This window comes from Pleurodeles waltl, chromosome 1_1 (genome assembly GCF_031143425.1).
Source record: "Pleurodeles waltl isolate 20211129_DDA chromosome 1_1, aPleWal1.hap1.20221129, whole genome shotgun sequence".
In the NCBI taxonomy this organism is placed as follows: Eukaryota; Metazoa; Chordata; class Amphibia; order Caudata; family Salamandridae; genus Pleurodeles; species Pleurodeles waltl.
Genome location: NC_090436.1, coordinates 57,400,823 through 57,420,684, shown reverse-complemented (window position 1 = coordinate 57,420,684; position 19,862 = coordinate 57,400,823). Strand labels below are relative to the sequence as shown.

Below are 19,862 nucleotides of genomic sequence, written 5' to 3'. Positions count from 1 at the left end.
CAGTTTGACTTACAAATGAACTGTCTTTGAAGGAGAAGCTATGTTGTTCCACATCAAAAACCAAATGGCATGTATTCAGTAAACTGCACAGTCAGATGATGATAAAATAAAATGGTTTTTTGTTTTGCTTTTAGAAATGCGCGCTTTAATCATTGAAACATCTTACTACCGAAAGTGCTATTGGAATGGCTAGAAGATGCAATTATTATTCATAAACTTGACATTAGTCGATGGAACAGCACCATTAGCTGTAGGTAGCTCACGCTGAACCCACTAGCTTGGAAAACAGTAATCCTGAAGACATAATTGGAATGTACTATTAACACAAAGCACTTTTATTGTAGATAGTCCACCATGGCTGCCTTGCGTTTTTTGGTAACACGGACTTCTTCAAGGATGTTAAGGAGTATTATGGATCTTGGTATAGTGTCAAGAGATTCAATCATCTTATATTTAGAGTAACGTAAATGTCAGTGACTGTAGTAAGAAGCTTGATGATCTTCCATTATTGTAAGTGTCAGGTAGCAGCAGTCTATGGCAGGAGTCACCCCGTTCCTACGATACATGGCGGGTGCGCAAGGAAAGCATGCTCACCTGCGGGAGCTGAAGAATACTGTGCTGATACAGCTTCAAGGTGGACACGCGTGATCGCAGGTGTTTACCTGGCGGCGTTTGACACTATCATGCAGGAACAAAGACTGTCCGTAGGACACAGGTATGGGGTGGGAGAAACTTGGAATAGGCCTGGGTTTAGGCTGCATGTAACCGGTCTGGGTTGAGTGGGTGATTGGCACAAATCCATGTTTGAAAGAAGCTGGAGAGCAGCTAGGGTTTGGATCACTTGCGTCCAGGGAATGCAGTATGTTGTTTAGAACCACAATCTAGTTGACCATTTTTGGAACACAACAAACATCTGTTCATGTGTCAGTGGAACCCACTGTACAACACAAAGTCTGGTTTGCAGGTTGGGCCTGATCTCAAACGAATTAATCTGGGAAGAGCACTCAACTTGACTGTGTATTTGTGACCCAGCCTGGCAGGTCACGTTTTGTTTTCTTTTGTCGCTCCGGTGTCTCGAGAGACTCAGCCACCTGGTCTACTGGTGACCTGTCTTAAGAGTCTACCGGCCGTACCTGAACTATGTAGGTGTCTGACAGTATGACGTCTGACTGAGTGTGATATAGTGAGATGTAGGGCCCCTGAAATCTGTAATTCACAGACCTCAGCACCCTGAGGTAAGCAGTGGGCGCTGATAAGGACAGAGTGAGAATTGTAGACTGTCTTCCCTGCCCCCTCCCTGAGTACCGTTGTGATGATTGTCTTTTCACTCCATGTGTCTTTTTCTGTCTCCCCAAGTACTGGATACAATTAGCTCACTGAAGTGGCTCAGTGGTAAGTTGCTGTTGGCGGTATGCATTGCTTAGTCTTGAGTTAGTAACTCGCTCCTTGGCTTTCTAGGCACCAATTATGCATTAGAAAAATGTTATTCACTGCACAATTAGAGCAGCTTTCCTACGTCTTGCTTGCGTAGCCAGCGATTGACCCTGCTAAGGATTCACGCTGTCCTTTACTACTGTGGTGGGTCGCAGCCTTGTAGAACTCATCGATGGGGGTGAACTTGCTGCACGTGGATGTGAGGCCTCGTGGCATCCAAGTGTATGTTGGCCAAGGGACATCTCACTGATGACTGTTAAAATGGAGTCTTTGAGCATCGGTAACAGACTAAAATCATTCATACATCCTAGAACGACTCAGTTTGAATTCCAAGACATTGAAGAAATTGGTCTCTTGGTTATCTGTGGGAGTAGCCAAGACATGTCTGACTGGTTCCAAAATATACAGATTGACACATTTCATCTTACATTTGATTGTAGTACTCGTTTGTGTTTTTATTTTTACGACGCTACATATTGTTAATATGTTCACTTTATAGAGAAAGGCAAACATGAGTCACACATGCAACTGTTGACTTCTTCGCCATCCTACTCTCCTAGCCTGAACCCTGCCTTCGGGATGAATAATAACTTGCCATTACTCTGGCTGCAGAGTAAGGAGAGCGTACACCTTTCATAGTGCTTTACTTAGTTGATAAATGCGTGTTTGGACCATTACCTGTTTTACTTCTGTCAAAAATAAAGAGATACCCGCCTCCACACTGCCTTCAATCTTATCCTAAACTTACTTTAAACGTTCCTACATCCCGAAAAACTACTCTTGGGGTAAAGCCCTTTCCAGTCTTGGCTGCAGAAGTCTGGGACTCACTACCCATGACAGCTCTCTGAGTTGCTGAGTGCCCCCTCTACCTCCCCCTCCTGGGTAGAGGCCACCAGGTCCCTTCTGGTCCGGGGGAGCTTGAGTCGTCAATGCTTAGAGCATCACCCACACCGCTTCTTCAGAGAGAAGCTCAGACCTCAAAGACCTTGCTGTCACTCAACTGGCTTATTGGCTCCTCGTGCGTAGCGCCAAGAGACCATACGGCGATAGCGTGCTTTCATTATTAATAAGCTCTAACATAACAAAACCTAATTAAAGTGAGGCTAGCGTCTCCCATATGGAACCTCTATCTTCTTTTCATGCCCGTAAGTCGGTACTAATGTAGAAGCCGTGTACACCAAGAGTAGAGGGAAGTGGAGCTCCCATTAGAAGATTGAAAGAAGACGCACGGCCACAGTGCTGGAGTAAGGTCATAAATGTGCACCATTGGTGGCCTTGGCAGTCCTCCTCTCACTGACACCAGTCTACTGGTGGCTCTCCCTCCCCCCGCAGCCTTCAGTCGCAGCTTTAATTGAGGGATTCGTGGTCGTTCTCAAGAGACAGTCGGATCAAGCATTATTGTTAGGCCTTACACCAAGTGTTTTGGTGCTGCAGCTCTGATAGACCAAATAGAACCCCCCCTGCTTCATAGGAAAAGAGCAGCGAGATTTTAAGAGGCTTCCTGAGTCTGAGATTAGTGGCATGGGTGGACCTGGCTGGAAAACTGTTCCAGGTATAGGGTATCTGCTCCAGAATGATGCACCTTCACTTCCTCTGTCTAATACATCGTGGTACCCAACCTGGCGCAGCCTCAGTTCTTCTGTCTACTAAAGTAAAGTAACCAACAGGGTGTATTCTCACCTCCTCTCACTATGCAAGTAAAATAACCAACCGGGCGTAGCCTCGCTTCTTCTGTGTACTGAGGGAAGGTACCGGGTGCAGCCTCACTTCTTTTGTGTACTGAGGGAAGGTACCGGGCGTAGCCTCCCTGCTTCTGTGTACTGAGGGAAGGTACCGGGTGCAGCCTCACTTCTGTTGTGTACTGAGGGAAGGTACTGGGCGTAGCCTCCCTGCTTCTGTGTACTGAGGGAAGGTACCGGGTGCAGCCTCACTTCTGTTGTGTACTGAGGGAAGGTACCGGGCGTAGCCTCCCTGCTTCTGTGTACTGAGGGAAGGTACCGGGTGCAGCCTCACTTCTGTTGTGTACTGAGGGAAGGTACCGGGCGCAGCCTCGCTTCTTCTGTCTACTGAGGGAAGGTACCGGGTGCAGCCTGACTTCTGTTGTGTACTGAGGGAAGGTACCGGGTGTAGCCTCGCTGCTTCTGTGTACTGAGGGAAGGTACCGGGTGCAGCCTGACTTCTGTTGTGTACTGAGGGAAGGTACCGGGCGTAGCCTCGCTGCTTCTGTGTACTGAGGGAAGGTACCGGGCGTAGCCTCCCTGCTTCTGTGTACTGAGGGAAGGTACCGGGTGCAGCCTCACTTCTGTTGTGTACTGAGGGAAGGTACCGGGTGTAGCCTCGCTTCTTCTGTGTACTGAGGGAAGGTACCGGGTGTAGCCTCACTTCTGTTGTGTACTGAGGGAAGGTACCGGGTGCAGCCTGACTTCTGTTGTGTACTGAGGGAAGGTACCGGGTGTAGCCTCGCTGCTTCTGTTGTGTACTGAGGGAAGGTACCGGGTGCAGCCTGACTTCTGTTGTGTACTGAGGGAAGGTACCGGGTGTAGCCTCGCTGCTTCTGTGTACTGAGGGAAGGTACCGGGTGCAGCCTCACTTCTGTTGTGTACTGAGGGAAGGTACCGGGCCTAGCCTCCCTGCTTCTGTGTACTGAGGGAAGGTACCGGGTGCAGCCTCACTTCTGTTGTGTACTGAGGGAAGGTACCGGGCGTAGCCTCCCTGCTTCTGTGTACTGAGGGAAGGTACCGGGTGCAGCCTGACTTCTGTTGTGTACTGAGGGAAGGTACCGGGCGTAGCCTCCCTGCTTCTGTGTACTGAGGGAAGGTACCGGGTGCAGCCTCACTTCTGTTGTGTACTGAGGGAAGGTACCGGGCGTAGCCTCCCTGCTTCTGTGTACTGAGGGAAGGTACCGGGTGCAGCCTCACTTCTGTTGTGTACTGAGGGAAGGTACCGGGTGTAGCCTCCCTGCTTCTGTGTACTGAGGGAAGGTACCGGGTGTAGCCTCGCTGCTTCTGTTGTGTACTGAGGGAAGGTACCAGGTGTAGCCTCGCTGCTTCTGTGTACTGAGGGAAGGTACCGGGTGCAGCCTGACTTCTGTTGTGTACTGAGGGAAGGTACTGGGCGTAGCCTCGCTGCTTCTGTGTACTGAGGGAAGGTACCGGGTGTAGCCTCGCTGCTTCTGTGTACTGAGGAAAGGTACCGGGTGTAGCCTCGCTGCTTCTGTGTACTGAGGGAAGGTACCGGGTGCAGCCTCACTTCTGTTGTGTACTGAGGGAAGGTACCGGGTGTAGCCTCCCTGCTTCTGTGTACTGAGGGAAGGTACCGGGTGTAACCTCGCTGCTTCTGTGTACTGAGGGAAGGTACCGGGTGCAGCCTCCCTGCTTCTGTGTACTGAGGGAAGGTACCGGGTGCAGCCTCGCTTCTGTTGTGTACTGAGGGAAGGTACCGGGCGTAGCCTCGCTTCTTCTGTGTACTGAGGGAAGGTACCGGGCGTAGCCTCGCTGCTTCTGTTGTGTACTGAGAGAAGGTACCGGGTGCAGCCTCACTTCTGTTGTGTACTGAGGGAAAGACAGAAACCAATCACGGATTCTCCTCCGCCCGCAGCCTGGGGTCCACGGAAACAAGCCATCCTCGGACTAGTTCTAGCCAAGATGGGCGGTAGGTGCCCAGCACCGATGTGCGTCTTCATCATTGACTGGGGGCTGTACTCACTGGGTCAGTGACGCGTTCGCCATGTTCATCGTGCTGGAGCCAGGCACTCCCTGGGCAACAGCCCCTGTACCCGGGACACACCCTGGACAGCATTGCCTGTGCCCGGGGTACACCCTGGACAGCATTGCCTGTACTCGGGGCACACCCTGGACAGCTTTGCCTGTACCCGGGGTACATCCCCGGACAGCAGCCCCTGTACCCCGGGGTACAACCCCGGACTGCAGCCCCTGTACCCCGGGGTACACTCCCGGACAGCAGCCCCTGTACCCGGGACACACCCTGGACAGCAGCCCCTGTACCCGGGGTACACCCTGGACAGCAGCCCCTGTACCCGGGGTACATCCCCGGACAGCAGCCCCTGTACCCGGGGTACACCCCGGACAGCATTGCCTGTACCCGGGGTACACCCTGGACAGCATTGCCTGTACCCGGGGTACACCCTGGACAGCATTGCCTGTACCCGGGGTACATCCCCGGACAGCAGCCCCTGTACCCCGGGGTACAACCCCGGACTGCAGCCCCTGTACCCCGGGGTACACTCCCGGACAGCAGCCCCTGTACCCGGGACACACCCTGGACAGCAGCCCCTGTACCCGGGGTACACCCTGGACAGCAGCCCCTGTACCCGGGGTACATCCCCGGACAGCAGCCCCTGTACCCGGGGTACACCCTGGACAGCATTGCCTGTACCCGGGGTACATCCCCGGACAGCAGCCCCTGTACCCCGGGGTACAACCCCGGACTGCAGCCCCTGTACCCCGGGGTACAACCCCGGACTGCAGCCCCTGTACCCCGGGGTACACTCCCGGACAGCAGCCCCTGTACCCGGGACACACCCTGGACAGCAGCCCCTGTACCCGGGGTACACCCTGGACAGCAGCCCCTGTACCCGGGGTACATCCCCGGACAGCAGCCCCTGTACCCGGGGTACACCCCGGACAGCATTGCCTGTACCCGGGGTACACCCTGGACAGCATTGCCTGTACCCGGGGTACATCCCCGGACAGCATTGCCTGTACCCGGGGTACACCCTGGACAGCAGCCCCTGTACCCGGGGTACATCCCCGGACAGCAGCCCCTGTACCCCGGGGTACAACCCCGGACTGCAGCCCCTGTACCCCGGGGTACACTCCCGGACAGCAGCCCCTGTACCCGGGGTACACCCTGGACAGCAGCCCCTGTACCCGGGGTACACCCTGGACAGCAGCCCCTGTACCCGGGGTACATCCCCGGACAGCAGCCCCTGTACCCGGGGTACACCCCGGACAGCATTGCCTGTACCCGGGGTACACCCTGGACAGCATTGCCTGTACCCGGGGTACATCCCCGGACAGCATTGCCTGTACCCGGGGTACACCCCGGACAGCATTGCCTGTACCCGGGGTACACCCCCGGACAGCAGCCCCTGTACCCGGGGTACATCCCCGGACAGCAGCCCCTGTACCCGGGATACACACAGCCAGGCCTGCGCCGGCCGCTAACATCGAATGATGCCCTCGCCCGCTCTTCATCAAGGGATGTGTGTGGGGGCATGATGCCTTGGGTTTAGAGAAGGGGGCTCTTAGCGTCCTCGTCTCTCTCTCTCCCTGCCCACTACCTCACTCACCTCCTCCTGCTCTCTGCCGTTCTCTCCCTCTCTCCCTCTAACATTATCCCTGCTCCTCTTCCCCTCTCTCCCTCTAACTTTCTCTCGTCTCTTTGTTCTTCTTATCCCCTTCTCCCTCCACCTTTGTCTTTCCTCTCTGCTCTTCATTTCTCCCCAGTCTCTGCTTTTATGCCCCCCCTCTTCTTTTCCCATCTCTCCCTGTATCGTTCGCTGTGCCTCCACTCTCTGACCCCTCTGCTTGTCCCTGCCCTCTCTTCCTCCACCCCTCTCTCTCTCTCGTCTTCACTACCCCCTCCCCCTCATCCCCCCCACCTCAGCCTTTTGGTCCTTTCCCTCTTTCTCCCTCGTTTCCTCTCTTTCTCCTCACCCCGCCCCCTCCTCCTCCTCTTGGGATATAGTGAAGTAACCGCAGCAGGCGGCTTCCACATTATTGAATTTCTTAATTTCTTAAAGAAAATGAAGATGTTAAGCGGTGGCCAGGCTGTGGGTTCTAAGCCCCCCAGGCCGCCCCCGCTGTCCTTGACCGGGCACCTACCTTGGCCCGTGACCGCCGAAGCGCCTGGGGACCCCTCGCGCCACATGGGCAGAGCGGATTCCGATATGTTCTGTGGGAGGATGCTCCAGGGAGCCCGTTCTCTTCTGCAATGCGGCGGGAGTCCGCTCTGGCCGTGGGTGGCATCACCCCGAGTTAGTAGAGTGCCTCGCCTCTCCGCCCCCAGTGCTAAAGCTCCCACTCTCCAGCGCGAGTCACGTTGCGAGGTGGGGGCGCTGCTCGTCGTGGTGTTCATTACAGGCACCGGCGGCCCTCCCGGGGCAGCATCCGTAGCGGGCGCTGCACCTGTTCAAAGCAGGCCCCCTAAGAACTGCTTGGAAAGATGGATACCAGTAAAGGCTTCTTGCTTCATCATCAGCACGTGCTGCACATGTTTAAAGCAGGCCCCGAAGAACTGCTTGGTAAGATGGGTACCAGCATAGGCTTCTTGCTTCATCATCAGCACGTGCTGCACATGTTTAAAGCAGGCCCCTAAGAACTGCTTGGTAAGATGGGTACCAGCATAGGCTTCTTGCTTCATCATCAGCACGTGTTGCACATGTTTAAAGCAGGCCCCCTAAGAACTGCTTGGGAAGATGGGTGCCAGTAAAGACTTCTTGCTTCATCATCAGCACGTGTTGCACATGTTTAAAGCAGGCCCCCTCAGAACTGCTTGGGAAGATGGGTGCCAGCATAGAGTTCTTGGTTCATCAGCATGTGCTGCACTTGTTCAAAGCAAGCCACCTAAATACCTTGAGACAGAGGAAGGGCCCGGGAAGAACAGTGCTGGCACAGGGTTCTTGTATCAGCAGCACGTGCTGCACCTGTTCAAAGCAGGCCACCTACATACTTCTAGGCAGGGGAATGGCTCAGGAAGAGGGGTGCCGGCACAGGGGTCTTGCTTCGTCACGTCTCTCCGGACAGGTCCACTTGCCCTGCTCGCATCGTTGTGGTAACTAACGTCTTTACACCAGGCGGATTTGTTTTTCCAAGAAGTAGTAACTTTAGCCCATTAACAGCGAGATGCATGTAGTTGCATCGCAAACACGGCCTCTGCCCTTTCACCCAGTAGCTTGTTTAACTCCTGATTCAGAATAAAAGCCGAAAACTTAAGAAGTTAATTTGATTTCACTTCTTCCAAGAGCCCCATAACACGAGACCGCCCCCAACAGCAAGTTGCACTGTGGCGCTCTCCCTGTAACACTCATCATGGGCTCAGGGCCCGGCATGCAGGGGCAGGCAGCTGAAACGCCAGCATTGCCTGAGCGTGCAGTACAGCTCCCAGGCATGTTGGGAAATGTTACCAAGTTAGACGAGGATTTTCAATGCAACGAGTCTCGCATTTGTTCGAGTTAGAGCTATTAGCGTTGTAAAGCAAAAAAACGCAGCGCAATCGCGCTGCGTGGAAAATAAACAGATAAAGTAGTCCGGATTCCAGGGCGGAAACATCGAGCCTCGTATGTTTTTGGTACTTTACCGTTGCTGTGTAGGGAAAAGGCATGACGTATGCATGCCTTTCACAAATGAAAGCAAGCGGATTTTAAAAGACAAGCCCACGAACCAATGTAAGTGACTGACGTGGCATGGGCGTGGTTTCAAGCCCAAAGAGACATTACTACAGGGGACGGAGCGCTTTGCGCTCGCCCATAAAAAACTGCTTCTTTCACAGGTAAAACCAAAAGTGAAAGGTTCCCTTACCTTGTGGTGGTTCACTTCTCATACACATTATACATCAAATCACTCAGTGTCAGTACTCAAGTCATGCATTAAAACAAGCACGGGCAATGTGAATTGTTATGTCTTTTGTATAGTACCAAGCTTCACAACACAACAAAGGTACCACGTGGACAGCAGCCCCACAGTCTTTCCTAAAACAAAGCATAAGCAAAGCATAGGTGGAAGTTGCTGGAGGGCATAGCAGCATTCTTCCTCAGAGTAGGCAGATCACAAGCAGCTAGCACACTAAAGAAAAGGGGGCGTGGGAAGAGTTCAAGATCTGTTGCACGCTCTGCTCTTCGTAAACTGACGAACAAGAAGAACTAGAATCCTTGCAGAAACTCCCAAACCTCCTATGGAATTACCATACATTCACATGCTTACATAAGATGTTGAACTCTCACCTACCTAGTCTGCTACACACCAGTGAGCTCCACATCTTCCACTGGGGGTCATCTAAGAGAGTGCTGCTCACTGGTTGTACACTCTCCTAGTTATTATGGGTTCCCTAGTTTAGGTGAGGTTCTTCTTTTGTGTCAACATTTATGTTAGTTTGTGAAACTGTCAGACCTGTAGTAGATTTATGTGTGGGTCAGCTTAAACGTTTTTAATTGTGTCTCCCTACCATAAGCACACGACGGTCGAGCAACAGACCACACTTATCTCTCTTTTGATTTGTTTCAATGCCCAGGTATTGCCACTGAAGGCTCTATCTTCCTCAGGCCTAAAGGTCTCGTATCTCACATTAGAGATTGTGAAACGGTCCCAGGCATGTTATCCAAGTGTATTCACTATATCATTTTTTTTTAAAGAAAGTCAGGCAAAAGCAGTGGAAACACCCCTTCTTTATAGAACAGGTATACCTTTTCCATATCTCTTCTCTTCGTTCGGTACAGCTAGGGCAGAAGCAGCCCAATCTTTACACATCACAAGACACCTACCGGTCAAGCAGCACGGTGGGAGTGTTGTTTCCCACGGAACAGGTGCACCGTGGCAGCAGCAAAGCAAGTTTCCCTCTCCTATAGGAGGCAGCAGATGCAATCTTCCATTCTCCACAGAACATCAGGGCAGACTAGTAGAAAGTGTCATCGCTTACAAAACATGTATAGTTACGGTCTGATTGTAATGTTGGGTACAGACAGGTCTCTGGAGTGGGTGCTTCGCTCTCCTAGAGGACCACATAGATGGATGAGTGAGTAAATGTGCAAGTTCTGACACCATCTAGACTTACTTGATATTGCAAGTCATCATCCTGAAGGTCCTGCTGCTGTCACTCAGAGACCTGCTGCTTGTATTGATTCTTTGTTTTTTGAGGTGTGGAGAGGTACCTGCTACCTAGCAAGTCATTGTCATGTGGACCACCCAAGCCAAAATTTAATTAACTATGATCTTCCCAGCCACACTGTTTTCAACAGCTTTGAAAAGTTCTTCAGTGCCCCACCACCAGCTGCTGTGTAATTCCAAGCCCGTGCTGCACCTGTTAAAACTTTTGAGGACCCTACTATGTATATGGGAACTTAGTTGCAACAGTAATTAGACTGTCCGAGTAAGTGTGACTGTCTGATATGGCGTCACTGCTAATTGTTGATACATTTATTCTGATGCAAGCGAAGTTTTCATAAAAGAGAACATGTTTAGTTTTATTGCCAGCGCCATATACTGGGGGAGGAGGAAAGGGAACCTGAAGTTAGGACCTAATGGTCATTAGAACATCAAAAAGGCGTAATATTAACTGAAGAGGAAACAGATACTTATAGATCACATCTGGCTTAGCTCGGAGGTTTTGAAACTTCATTGGACACCACCAACTCTCTAGACGGTGTAAATTAATTTTCCTTCTTAAGTCCTCCTCTTGTAGAGGCAGTGGTAAAAGAGTCATCTCCATACTCATCTGGGCTTGTAAGGGTGACAGTGCGAGAGGTGCGATATCAAGTGATGTGTAACTGTTGAGTATTTCTTCACAACCATGTTCATTTCTGTCCTGCTTCATTTTTGTGTTTCCTCTCGTCACAAGCCCCAGCTGTCTTTCGCATTCGCAAAGTTCACTTTTTTGGTGGTAAGGAACATTTGTTGACATTTCATCTCTAGTTGTGTTGACTCCTCTCCCTCTTACACCTTCTCTCGCTCGTACCTCCATTCCCTTTAATACCTTCCTACCTCTCATACCATATAACTTACTAGAATGTACTCTACGGTGTAATTGGTATAGTAATCCTGCCTCCGCAGATGTCTCTTGGAATTTTCCACTGCAGAATTAAGTTGTGCTTATAAGTTGTCCAGTGTGAGAGTTCACATCAAAGATGCCTTCCCAAAAGTTATCTTATTTTTGGTTATGAGTATCTACAATGCTGTTTTCCTGATAACATGTTTTATTTTTTACAGGTACTCAGTAGGTTTACCATTCTACATCTTAGAGGTGATGTTTACCTAACCTTGTCCTTGTCTGGACAGAACATCCCGTCCTGAACTAGTGTCTGTACCCTACCAGATTGCTGGGTTCCCGGGCCAGAGGGGGTCAGCTGGTGGAGCCTGCCAGTCTTGCCTAGAATTAAAAGTAACCTGAGAAGTTGCAGTATATAGAGAGCTCAATATAGTGCTTACAAAATAAGGGGTCCCGCTGCATGATGCCAGTACTGTAGTATTCAATCAGATAGTATAAATTGTCTATATAAGGTTACAGGGACATTATAGTTAAGTTCAGAATTTATACACACAAAATTCAGCTGGTAGGATTATTTCACTTAACTATGACTTGTGCCCTAAAGTAACTTTAACTCGCGCCATCGCCATGCAGTTTTAACATCACTAATTTTATTGCAAATGTTGCAGTAATATTATGAATGATGTCATACAACATATCATTACTGATGTAACATGTGAAGTAAGTAGCAGTGTATATCTGATGGAGACTTCTAGTTGCAGATTCCCTTACCTTAGAATTACCCCCAGGCGTGAGACTGACAGTGCATGGTCGATCACGAATGATGTCTCCATCCAGAGGTGTTGCAAGGTCTCTTTCAGCAATGGGAGAGCCTTGGTTAGATCTGTCTGCCTCCACAGAGAACATGCAATGTCAGCTGTTTGGCTCGCTGCAGTTTCCAAGGCGGCACTTGCTCGGCGACACTTTTCATCTTGAGTGGAACTCAGGCCTCCTGTGTGCCTTTCCACCAATACCACTTCTGCCCAGAGTTCACAAGAAGATCATGAACGACTGGACCCAAGTAATCCTTGTGGCTCAGACTGGGCGCAAAGAGTATGGTATCCCGAGCTTCTAAGCATGGCAATTGATCCTCCACTTTGACTGCCTCTTTGGGAGGATCTTCTTTTGCAGCAGCAGGGGACAGTTCTCCATCCAAACCTGTCCAGTCTCCACCTTCTTGCGTGGAGATGAGCGGCAGCAATTGACAGCTTTTGAACTTCCGCCCAAAGTCTGTAATGTTATCTTGGCAGCCAAGCATCCCTCCACCGAAACGGTATACGCCTGTTGTTGGAACAAATTTGTGGCATGGTATACCAACAAGTCTGTTTATCCCTTTTCTGCACCTGTCTGAGGTTCTTTTGTTTGTACTCTCTCTTGCTAAGGAGGTCTCTGCTCTGGGCACCCTTAAAGGTTATCTGCCTGCCATCTCTGCTTTCCTCAGACAACCAGATCGACCCTCCTTGTTTAAATCTCCCATTGTTGGGGGGTTCCTCAAGGGTCTTATCCACGTGTTTCGGCCTACCCCTTGACCCAGTGGGATTTGAACTTAATACTCACTTAACTCATGTCTGCTCCTTATGAGCCCCTTCATAATTGTCCTGTTCAGGTTCTCACTTTAAAGACAGCCTGTCTTGTGGCCTTCACCTCTGCTCGTAGAATGACTGAGTTGCAAGCTCTTTCTTCGAAACCACCCTTTATCTCTGTCCATCCTGACAAAATGATGCTTCATACCTGGGCCTTTTTCCTCCCTAAAATGGTCACTCCCATTCATGTAGGCCAATCCATCACCTTGCCTACTTTTTACGCACCCCCACATCCTTCTTGTGAAGAGGGGGAGATTCTTTTGTCTGGATCCAAAAAGAGCATTGGCATTCTACCTCAATTGTACAAAACACTTCTGGGTGGATGATCAACTCTTTGTTGGTTATGTAGGTGCGAAGAAAGGTTGGACAGTGCAGAAAAGAACCATCTCTAGATGGGTTGTGATCTGCATCAAATTGTGCTACGCATTGGCTAAGAAAAGCCCCCTTAGGGTTTGCATGCTCATTCTACCAGAGCAACTGCCACAACCACTGTGTTAGCATGCAGAGTTCCAGTCCTGGACATCTGCCAGGCAGCAACGTGGGCGTCCATGCACACGTTCACTAAACACTACTGCCTGGACAGTCCAGGTCCGCAGGGAGGGCTGCTTTGGCTGTTCGGTCCTGCAGGACTTTTTTGTATGATCTTGGTTTGCAGACCCACCTCCGAGGACAGTATTGCTTGGGTATCTATTCTAAGGTAAGGAATCTGTAACTAGAAGTCACTGTCAGATGAAGAAGTAACTTACCTTTGGTAACAAATTATCCCGGTAGAGACATATTCTAGTTGCAGATTCCTTATCGACCCACCCATCCTCCCGCTCTGCGAACTGATTTTTAGGGACAGGGACTCCCTTTCAGGGTCCTAGTTCTGACGCACCAGTGTTCTTCATGGCTCTCCGCTTCTGGTGTGGAAAGTTGTAAAAAGAAACTGACATCAGCACACTGGGGTGGCGCCTATATACGACCGCGGCCTTATCACGGCAACCACAATGCCAACGACGAACCGGAGTCGACCCACGCCAACTGATGATGCACAAGGGTACTGCTCAAAGAAAAAATCTCCAGATCCAGTCTTACGCCTGGGGGAAATTCTGAGGTAAGGAATCTGCAACTAGAATATGTCTCTACCAGATAATTTGTTACGGAAGGTAAGTAACCTGTTTGAGTGCACAAATTATAGTTACCTTAGGGCATGGGTTATAATTACTTGAAATAACTATGACAGCTGAATTTCTATGATTTTGTGCATGTAAATTCAGAACCTATCTATAACATCCCTGTAACCCACGTGTTGCCAACCCCATGCCGCGGACGGCCTTTGGCTGTGCGCGGCGTGGTGTTGACCACGTCCATCAAGTCCTATGCTGTGTGGTGCGGACTTGGCCGCGGGACCTGGCCTGCAGCCCAGACCTGTGCCCAATCCCCCACATGCTCCCAACCCCACATCGCATACAGCCTTCAGCAGTGCGCAGCAGGTGGGAGGGGGATGTTGGTGGAAGGACCTGGACTGCAGGGTTACTTGAGTGAGTGTGGTTTTTGTATTCCATTGGCCTCCAGATCTGCAAATCCATTGTGGATTTACACTGGGGGTTGCGCTGAGCCCCGCGGTGGATATCCAGATCAGCCAAAAAAATTGGAATTTTGTTTTGTCCATGATGGGTGCCTCAGGGACCCCTCCTCTGTTTCATGGGGTCCGGATACCTCTGTCCTGGCCCCTTATCTCTCTTTTCACTTTTATTCCCAGTCTCCCCCCCCCCCCCCCACCCACTGAGACAATAACCAAAATGACTGCTGCAACTTTTTTCTTAGATTGTGGTCAGTCCATTAGGGCCTTGCTTTTCCCCCCCGGATCCACCATGGATGGATCCAAGGAGGATCCACATCCCTAGATATCTATATTTCTTTTTAGTCTAATATCTCAAAACCTACTGAACAGATTTACAGCATATAAACACAGACTCTTTCTGGACCAAGAGCTACCTTTCTGCCAAATTTGGTGTAATTCCTTCCAGCGATGTGGCCCGTAGTCATGTTCAACAACCTTATGGAAAATTGCATGGGGAAAAACGTTTTGGGACCACCCCTTTTTTTCAGCCCCTCTTGACAAATCACCTTGAAACATTCAAGACAGCAGCTGAAGTGATTGGCATTCTTGGTTATTAGTAAACCAAAAACTCTTTTGCTATGGAAATTAGGTCCTAGCTGTAACTGGCGACTGACAGTAGGATTTATATATATATATATATATATATATATATATATATATATATATATATATATATATATATATATATATAATTACTAGAACTGATTTCCAGTTTTGAAACATCACAGTCAGTGGTACTCATTAAATTAACATCAGAAAGATGACAAAAAGAATCTACCCGCAGGACTTGCATCTGTGGCTGCTGCTTGCCTACTAACTTTACAATCATGTGGCATTACTATTAAGCTTCACGTCGTGTACTCCTGTTTTGATTCTCTCCTCTCTCCCAGCTAGTGCTATCCTACTCCCCAAACCCCTCAAGAAACCCCCCTACAAGCTACACATCATATACGTATTGGTGCAGACTACGGCGGGCGGGATCTCCTTGTAGTGATTGAGGTAAAAGACTGAGAGCAGGCAGAACTAAGCAGCCACTGGGTAGGATTGCAGCTGGTGATAAAGGTTTTGTATTAATGTTTTCTGTTTTCTTCCACAGAGCATGAAAAGAATCGTCTCTGTAAGAGTGCAGACTACATGAACCTGCATTTTAAGGTGAAGTGGCTGTACAATGAGTATGTCGGGGACCTTCCTGCTATCAAAGACAAAGTGCCAGAATATCCTGCGTAAGTCTGCGTGCTCTCTTCATGCTTCTTAAGTATTAGGTTCCCTTCCCTTCCCTTTTCTCTCCATTCTATTCATTTTACTTTATACCTTCCATTCCCAGGGAGCAGATTGATGCATTACTAACAGGTGTACTATAAGAAATCACTGTATTCTGGTGAAACAACTGTTTCTACTTGGAATTATCCAGAAATTAAAAATTGCTAATATTGAGGGAAGACACACAGTATCCCACAATGGGAAAGTTGTTTTTTTTCTCATCAGATGTATAGGTTTATAGTAGTTGTATTAAATAGTTGTCTTTTCACAGATTCCCTAATCCTTCATAATGTTGCACACATCTCTGAACCCAGGTATCATCTTATGACCCTGATGGTGCTAATCAGTGACTGTCTTTACCCCCATCAAGACAAGTACCACGTTCCACACACGTTTCTTTCCTACATTGATTGTCTTACTACTAATGATAGAGACATAATGGAGGAATGTATTTGTATTGTTTCAAGTTGCTCAGACTAGCTTGTAGAAATGTAATTACAGCATGGGCAGGGAAAATCCTTTGTAATATTGACCAACTTAATTTGAGGTGCAATCAGGAGCAGTCTGCGTTTGTAGCAGACATTAGTTCCATTTGTGTTTGGCATTTCTTTGCACTCCTTTCTGAGTACAGTCCTACTCTTTTACAGTAATTATTCCAGCTTGCTAAAGAGCCTCGTGGGCTTTATTTAAATTTGGAAACTAAATCTCTAACATGGACAAGGTGTCTACCCCATGGACTTATCTGGCTCCATGTTCCCCAAACAATATAACCAACACTATTACTTTCAGATAATTTTTCACCAGGAGAACTGCTGTTCACTGGAAGAAACTTATGTTGTATTGGAATGGATTAGTATTTATGAACCAGTCTTAAATAGTTCTCTGCGGCGCTGATTTTATTTCTATAATATCTGCAAACAAACGCTTGCATTGATTCTCTAAGAGTATTCTCACACAGAGTTGTTCTGGTCTCACTGGGAGGACCTGGCTTCGACATCAGAGTTCTGTTAGTGATGTGGCATCTGTCGAATCCTTGTTGTCCGTTTTGTAAGGTTTACCTCTTTTTTTCAGCCTGGAGAGTTTCATCCTTTAATCTCATATGATCACGTTGGTATTCTTCAACTTATACCATTCCTCTCTGTGGATTGTAAAATTTGGCCAGATTCTGTAGAAGAATGGTTCTGTTACTCCTGAAAAACCGTGCATCTCACCCAACATAGAATTACCGGTTAAAAATTATCTATTGTGAAGTTAATGTGAGCCAACTCTGGCTTGTGAGTTTTGCTACAAAGACCGTTGAATTATTTAACCATATTTTGTGCTATTTAACATTTGTCTTATACCTTAAAATATGTATGAGCTCTGCAGTGGTGGCTAATGGACCACGGTTGGACCAGTAGCAGATCCCTCTCCCTTCCCTGGAGAGATCTGACAGTAACAGATGCGTCACTCCTGGTATGGGTGCAGCCCCTTTGGAGAGGCAGAGATCAAAGGCAGCTGGTCTCCAGCGGAGTCCCGACTCTACATCAACCTGTTGGAGCTCTGGGTGATCAGACTAGCATTAAAAGCATTTCTTCCCTCTCGCTAAGGGAAAGTAGTGCAGGTGTTCACAGAAAACTTCACTGCCATGTGGTACGGCAACAAGCAGGGCATTGTGTGGTCATGGACCCTTTGTCAAGAAGCTCTGCACACCTGGACGTGGTTGGAACATCAGGTCATTTCTCTGATGGTTCATCATCTGATGGGCTCTTTGAGCGCCAGAGCAGTTGAAGTTAGCTGACAATTCTTAGTCTATCACGAATAGCGTCTCCATTCGGAGATGGCACTAAGTCTCTTTCAGCAGTAGGGAGAATCTTGGTTAGATCTGTTTACCTTCTTCGCCTCCGCAGATAACGGGCAGTGTCAGCAATATTGCGCGTTGGAGTTTTCAAGGCGGCAATCGCTCTGCAACACTTTTCGTCTCAAGTGGAACTCAGCCCTCCAGTACGCCTGTACACCCATACCACTTCTGCCCAGCGTTCTCAAGAAGATCAAGAACAACCGCGCCCAAGTCATTCTTGTGGCTCCGGACTGGCCATGAAAAGTCTGGTATCCCGAGCTACTGAGCATGGCCATCGATCCTCCGATTAGACTGCCCCTTCAGAAGAATCTTATGTCACAGCAGCAGGGGAGGGTTCTCCACCCGAACCTGTCCGGTCTCCACCTTCTTGCATAAAGATTGAGTGGCGGCAGTTGACAGCTTTTGACCTTCTGCCCGAAGCCTGTAATGTAATTTTGGCTGCCAGGCGCAGTTCCCCCAAAACGGTATATGCCTTTGATTGAAAGAAATTTGTGGCATGGTGCACAGACAAGCTTGTTAACCACTCTTTCTGAGCTTTTTTTTATTTATCCTTTCTCTAGCCCTGCCGGTCTCTGCTATAGGCACTCTCAAAGGTTATCTGTCTGCCATTCCTGCTTTCTTGTGATTGCCTTATCAACCTTCTTTGTTTAAGTCTCCCATTGTAAATAGCTTCCTTAAAGGCCTTACTCATGTTTCCTCCATCTCCATTCATTATGTACCAAAGGGATTTGAATTTAGTTTTGACATTCCTGGTGTGTGCTCCTTTCGAGCCTCTGCACAATTGTCCTCACTTTGAAAACAGCCTTGCTTATGCCCAATACATCTACCCGCATGATAAGTCAGCTGCAAGCATTGTTATCTAAGCCGCCCTACCTTTCTATCCATCCTGACAAAGTGGTGCTTCGCACCAGGGCCTCCTTTCTGCTAAAAGTGGTGAAACTGCTCCATGTAGGCCAGTCCATCACCTTGCCTACTTTGTTATGCACCCAACGTCTTTCTAAGGAAGAGGAAAGACTCCACCGCCTGGACCCAAAAAGAACATTGGCGTTCTATCTTGATCGAACCAAAGAGTTCCAGGTGGATGATCAACTCTTGGTTATCTGGGTGTGAAGAAAGGTCAGGCAGTGCAGATGGGAACCATCCCCAGATGAGTTGTACTCTGCATTAAAATGAGCTACGCACTGGCTAAGAAGAAACCCCCTGAAGGTTTGCATGCTCATTCTACCAGAGCTAAAGCTGTGACCACTGCAATAGCATGCAAAGTTCCAGTTCTGTCAGGTGGCAACGTGGGCATCTCTGCTCATGTTTACCAAGCACTACTGCCTGGACAGTCAGGTCTGTAGGGACGGGCACTTTGCCTGTTCAGTCGTGCAGGACTTTCTAGAATGATCATAGTTCCCAGACCCAACTCCGGGGATGGTATTTCTTGGGTATCAATTCTAAGGTAAGGATGCTGCAACTAGATGTCTCTATCAGATGGAGACGTTACTTACCTTCAGTAATGCCTTATCTGGTAGAGAATATATCTAGTTGCAGATCCGTTACCAACCCACCCATCTTCCCCGCTCTGCAAACTGATTTCTAGGGACAGGGACTCCCCTTTCAGGGCCTTAGTTTGAAGAACCAGTGGTCAGTGTTCTTCGTGGCTGCGCACTTCTGGCGTGGAAAGTCATGAAAAGAAACTGACATCAGCACTCCGGGCTGGCGCTATATAGGACCCACAACATAATATCCAGCGTGTACTAGGCCGATGACTGACATGGAGCCAATCAACGCCACCTAGTGGCGTGCAGGGGTACTGCTTGAGAAAAATATCTGGATCCAGACTGACGCCTTGGGAAATTCTAAGGTAACCTGCAACTAGATATTGCCTCTACCAGTTAAGGCATTACCGAAGGCAAATCATTTGTCATTCTGGGAGGGCTGATACTCATACTCCTTCCAGCCCTTGATGCTCATACTGTTTTGGAACCATTGATGCTCATGGCACCTGGGGCCATTGATGTTCATACTGCCTGGGACCATTGGTGCTGGGCTGTTATCAATTATTATAAGTTTAAGCTTAAATTGGATAATACTATCAAACTAAATAAAAATAATCGATTTTCGGGGGGGTGGGGGGGGCCGTATGCTGCTGAAAAATGGGTAAAGAGAAATACCCCCTTGGTCTCACCTGAGCGACCACAAAGTTGCCAAAGTTTATCAGTCACTAATCTCTAACCAGCCAGACATATTTGGTGCTATCCGTGTGGCTTGGGAGTCCTATGGGACTCTGGAGAATGAGGACTGGACAGAGGTACTGGGGACCATTTGCACGGCTGCAGTAGCACCCAAATTCTGACTAATTCAGCTCAAATATCTACAGAGAGTATAGTTTATG

The 19,862-nt window shown here is 48.9% G+C and overlaps 1 protein-coding gene across 2 annotated transcripts in view; it reads left to right on the top strand.

The window, feature by feature from the left end:
• Positions 1-19,862, top strand: part of UNC13B (unc-13 homolog B) — a 1,359,370-nt gene that overhangs the window by 1,128,614 nt on the left and 210,894 nt on the right. For both annotated transcript variants that reach the window (XM_069212466.1, XM_069212457.1), the window contains exon 26: positions 15,479-15,605. In XM_069212466.1, coding sequence (XP_069068567.1) covers positions 15,479-15,605 — 127 coding nt within the window. The remainder of the gene's footprint in view (positions 1-15,478; positions 15,606-19,862) is intronic.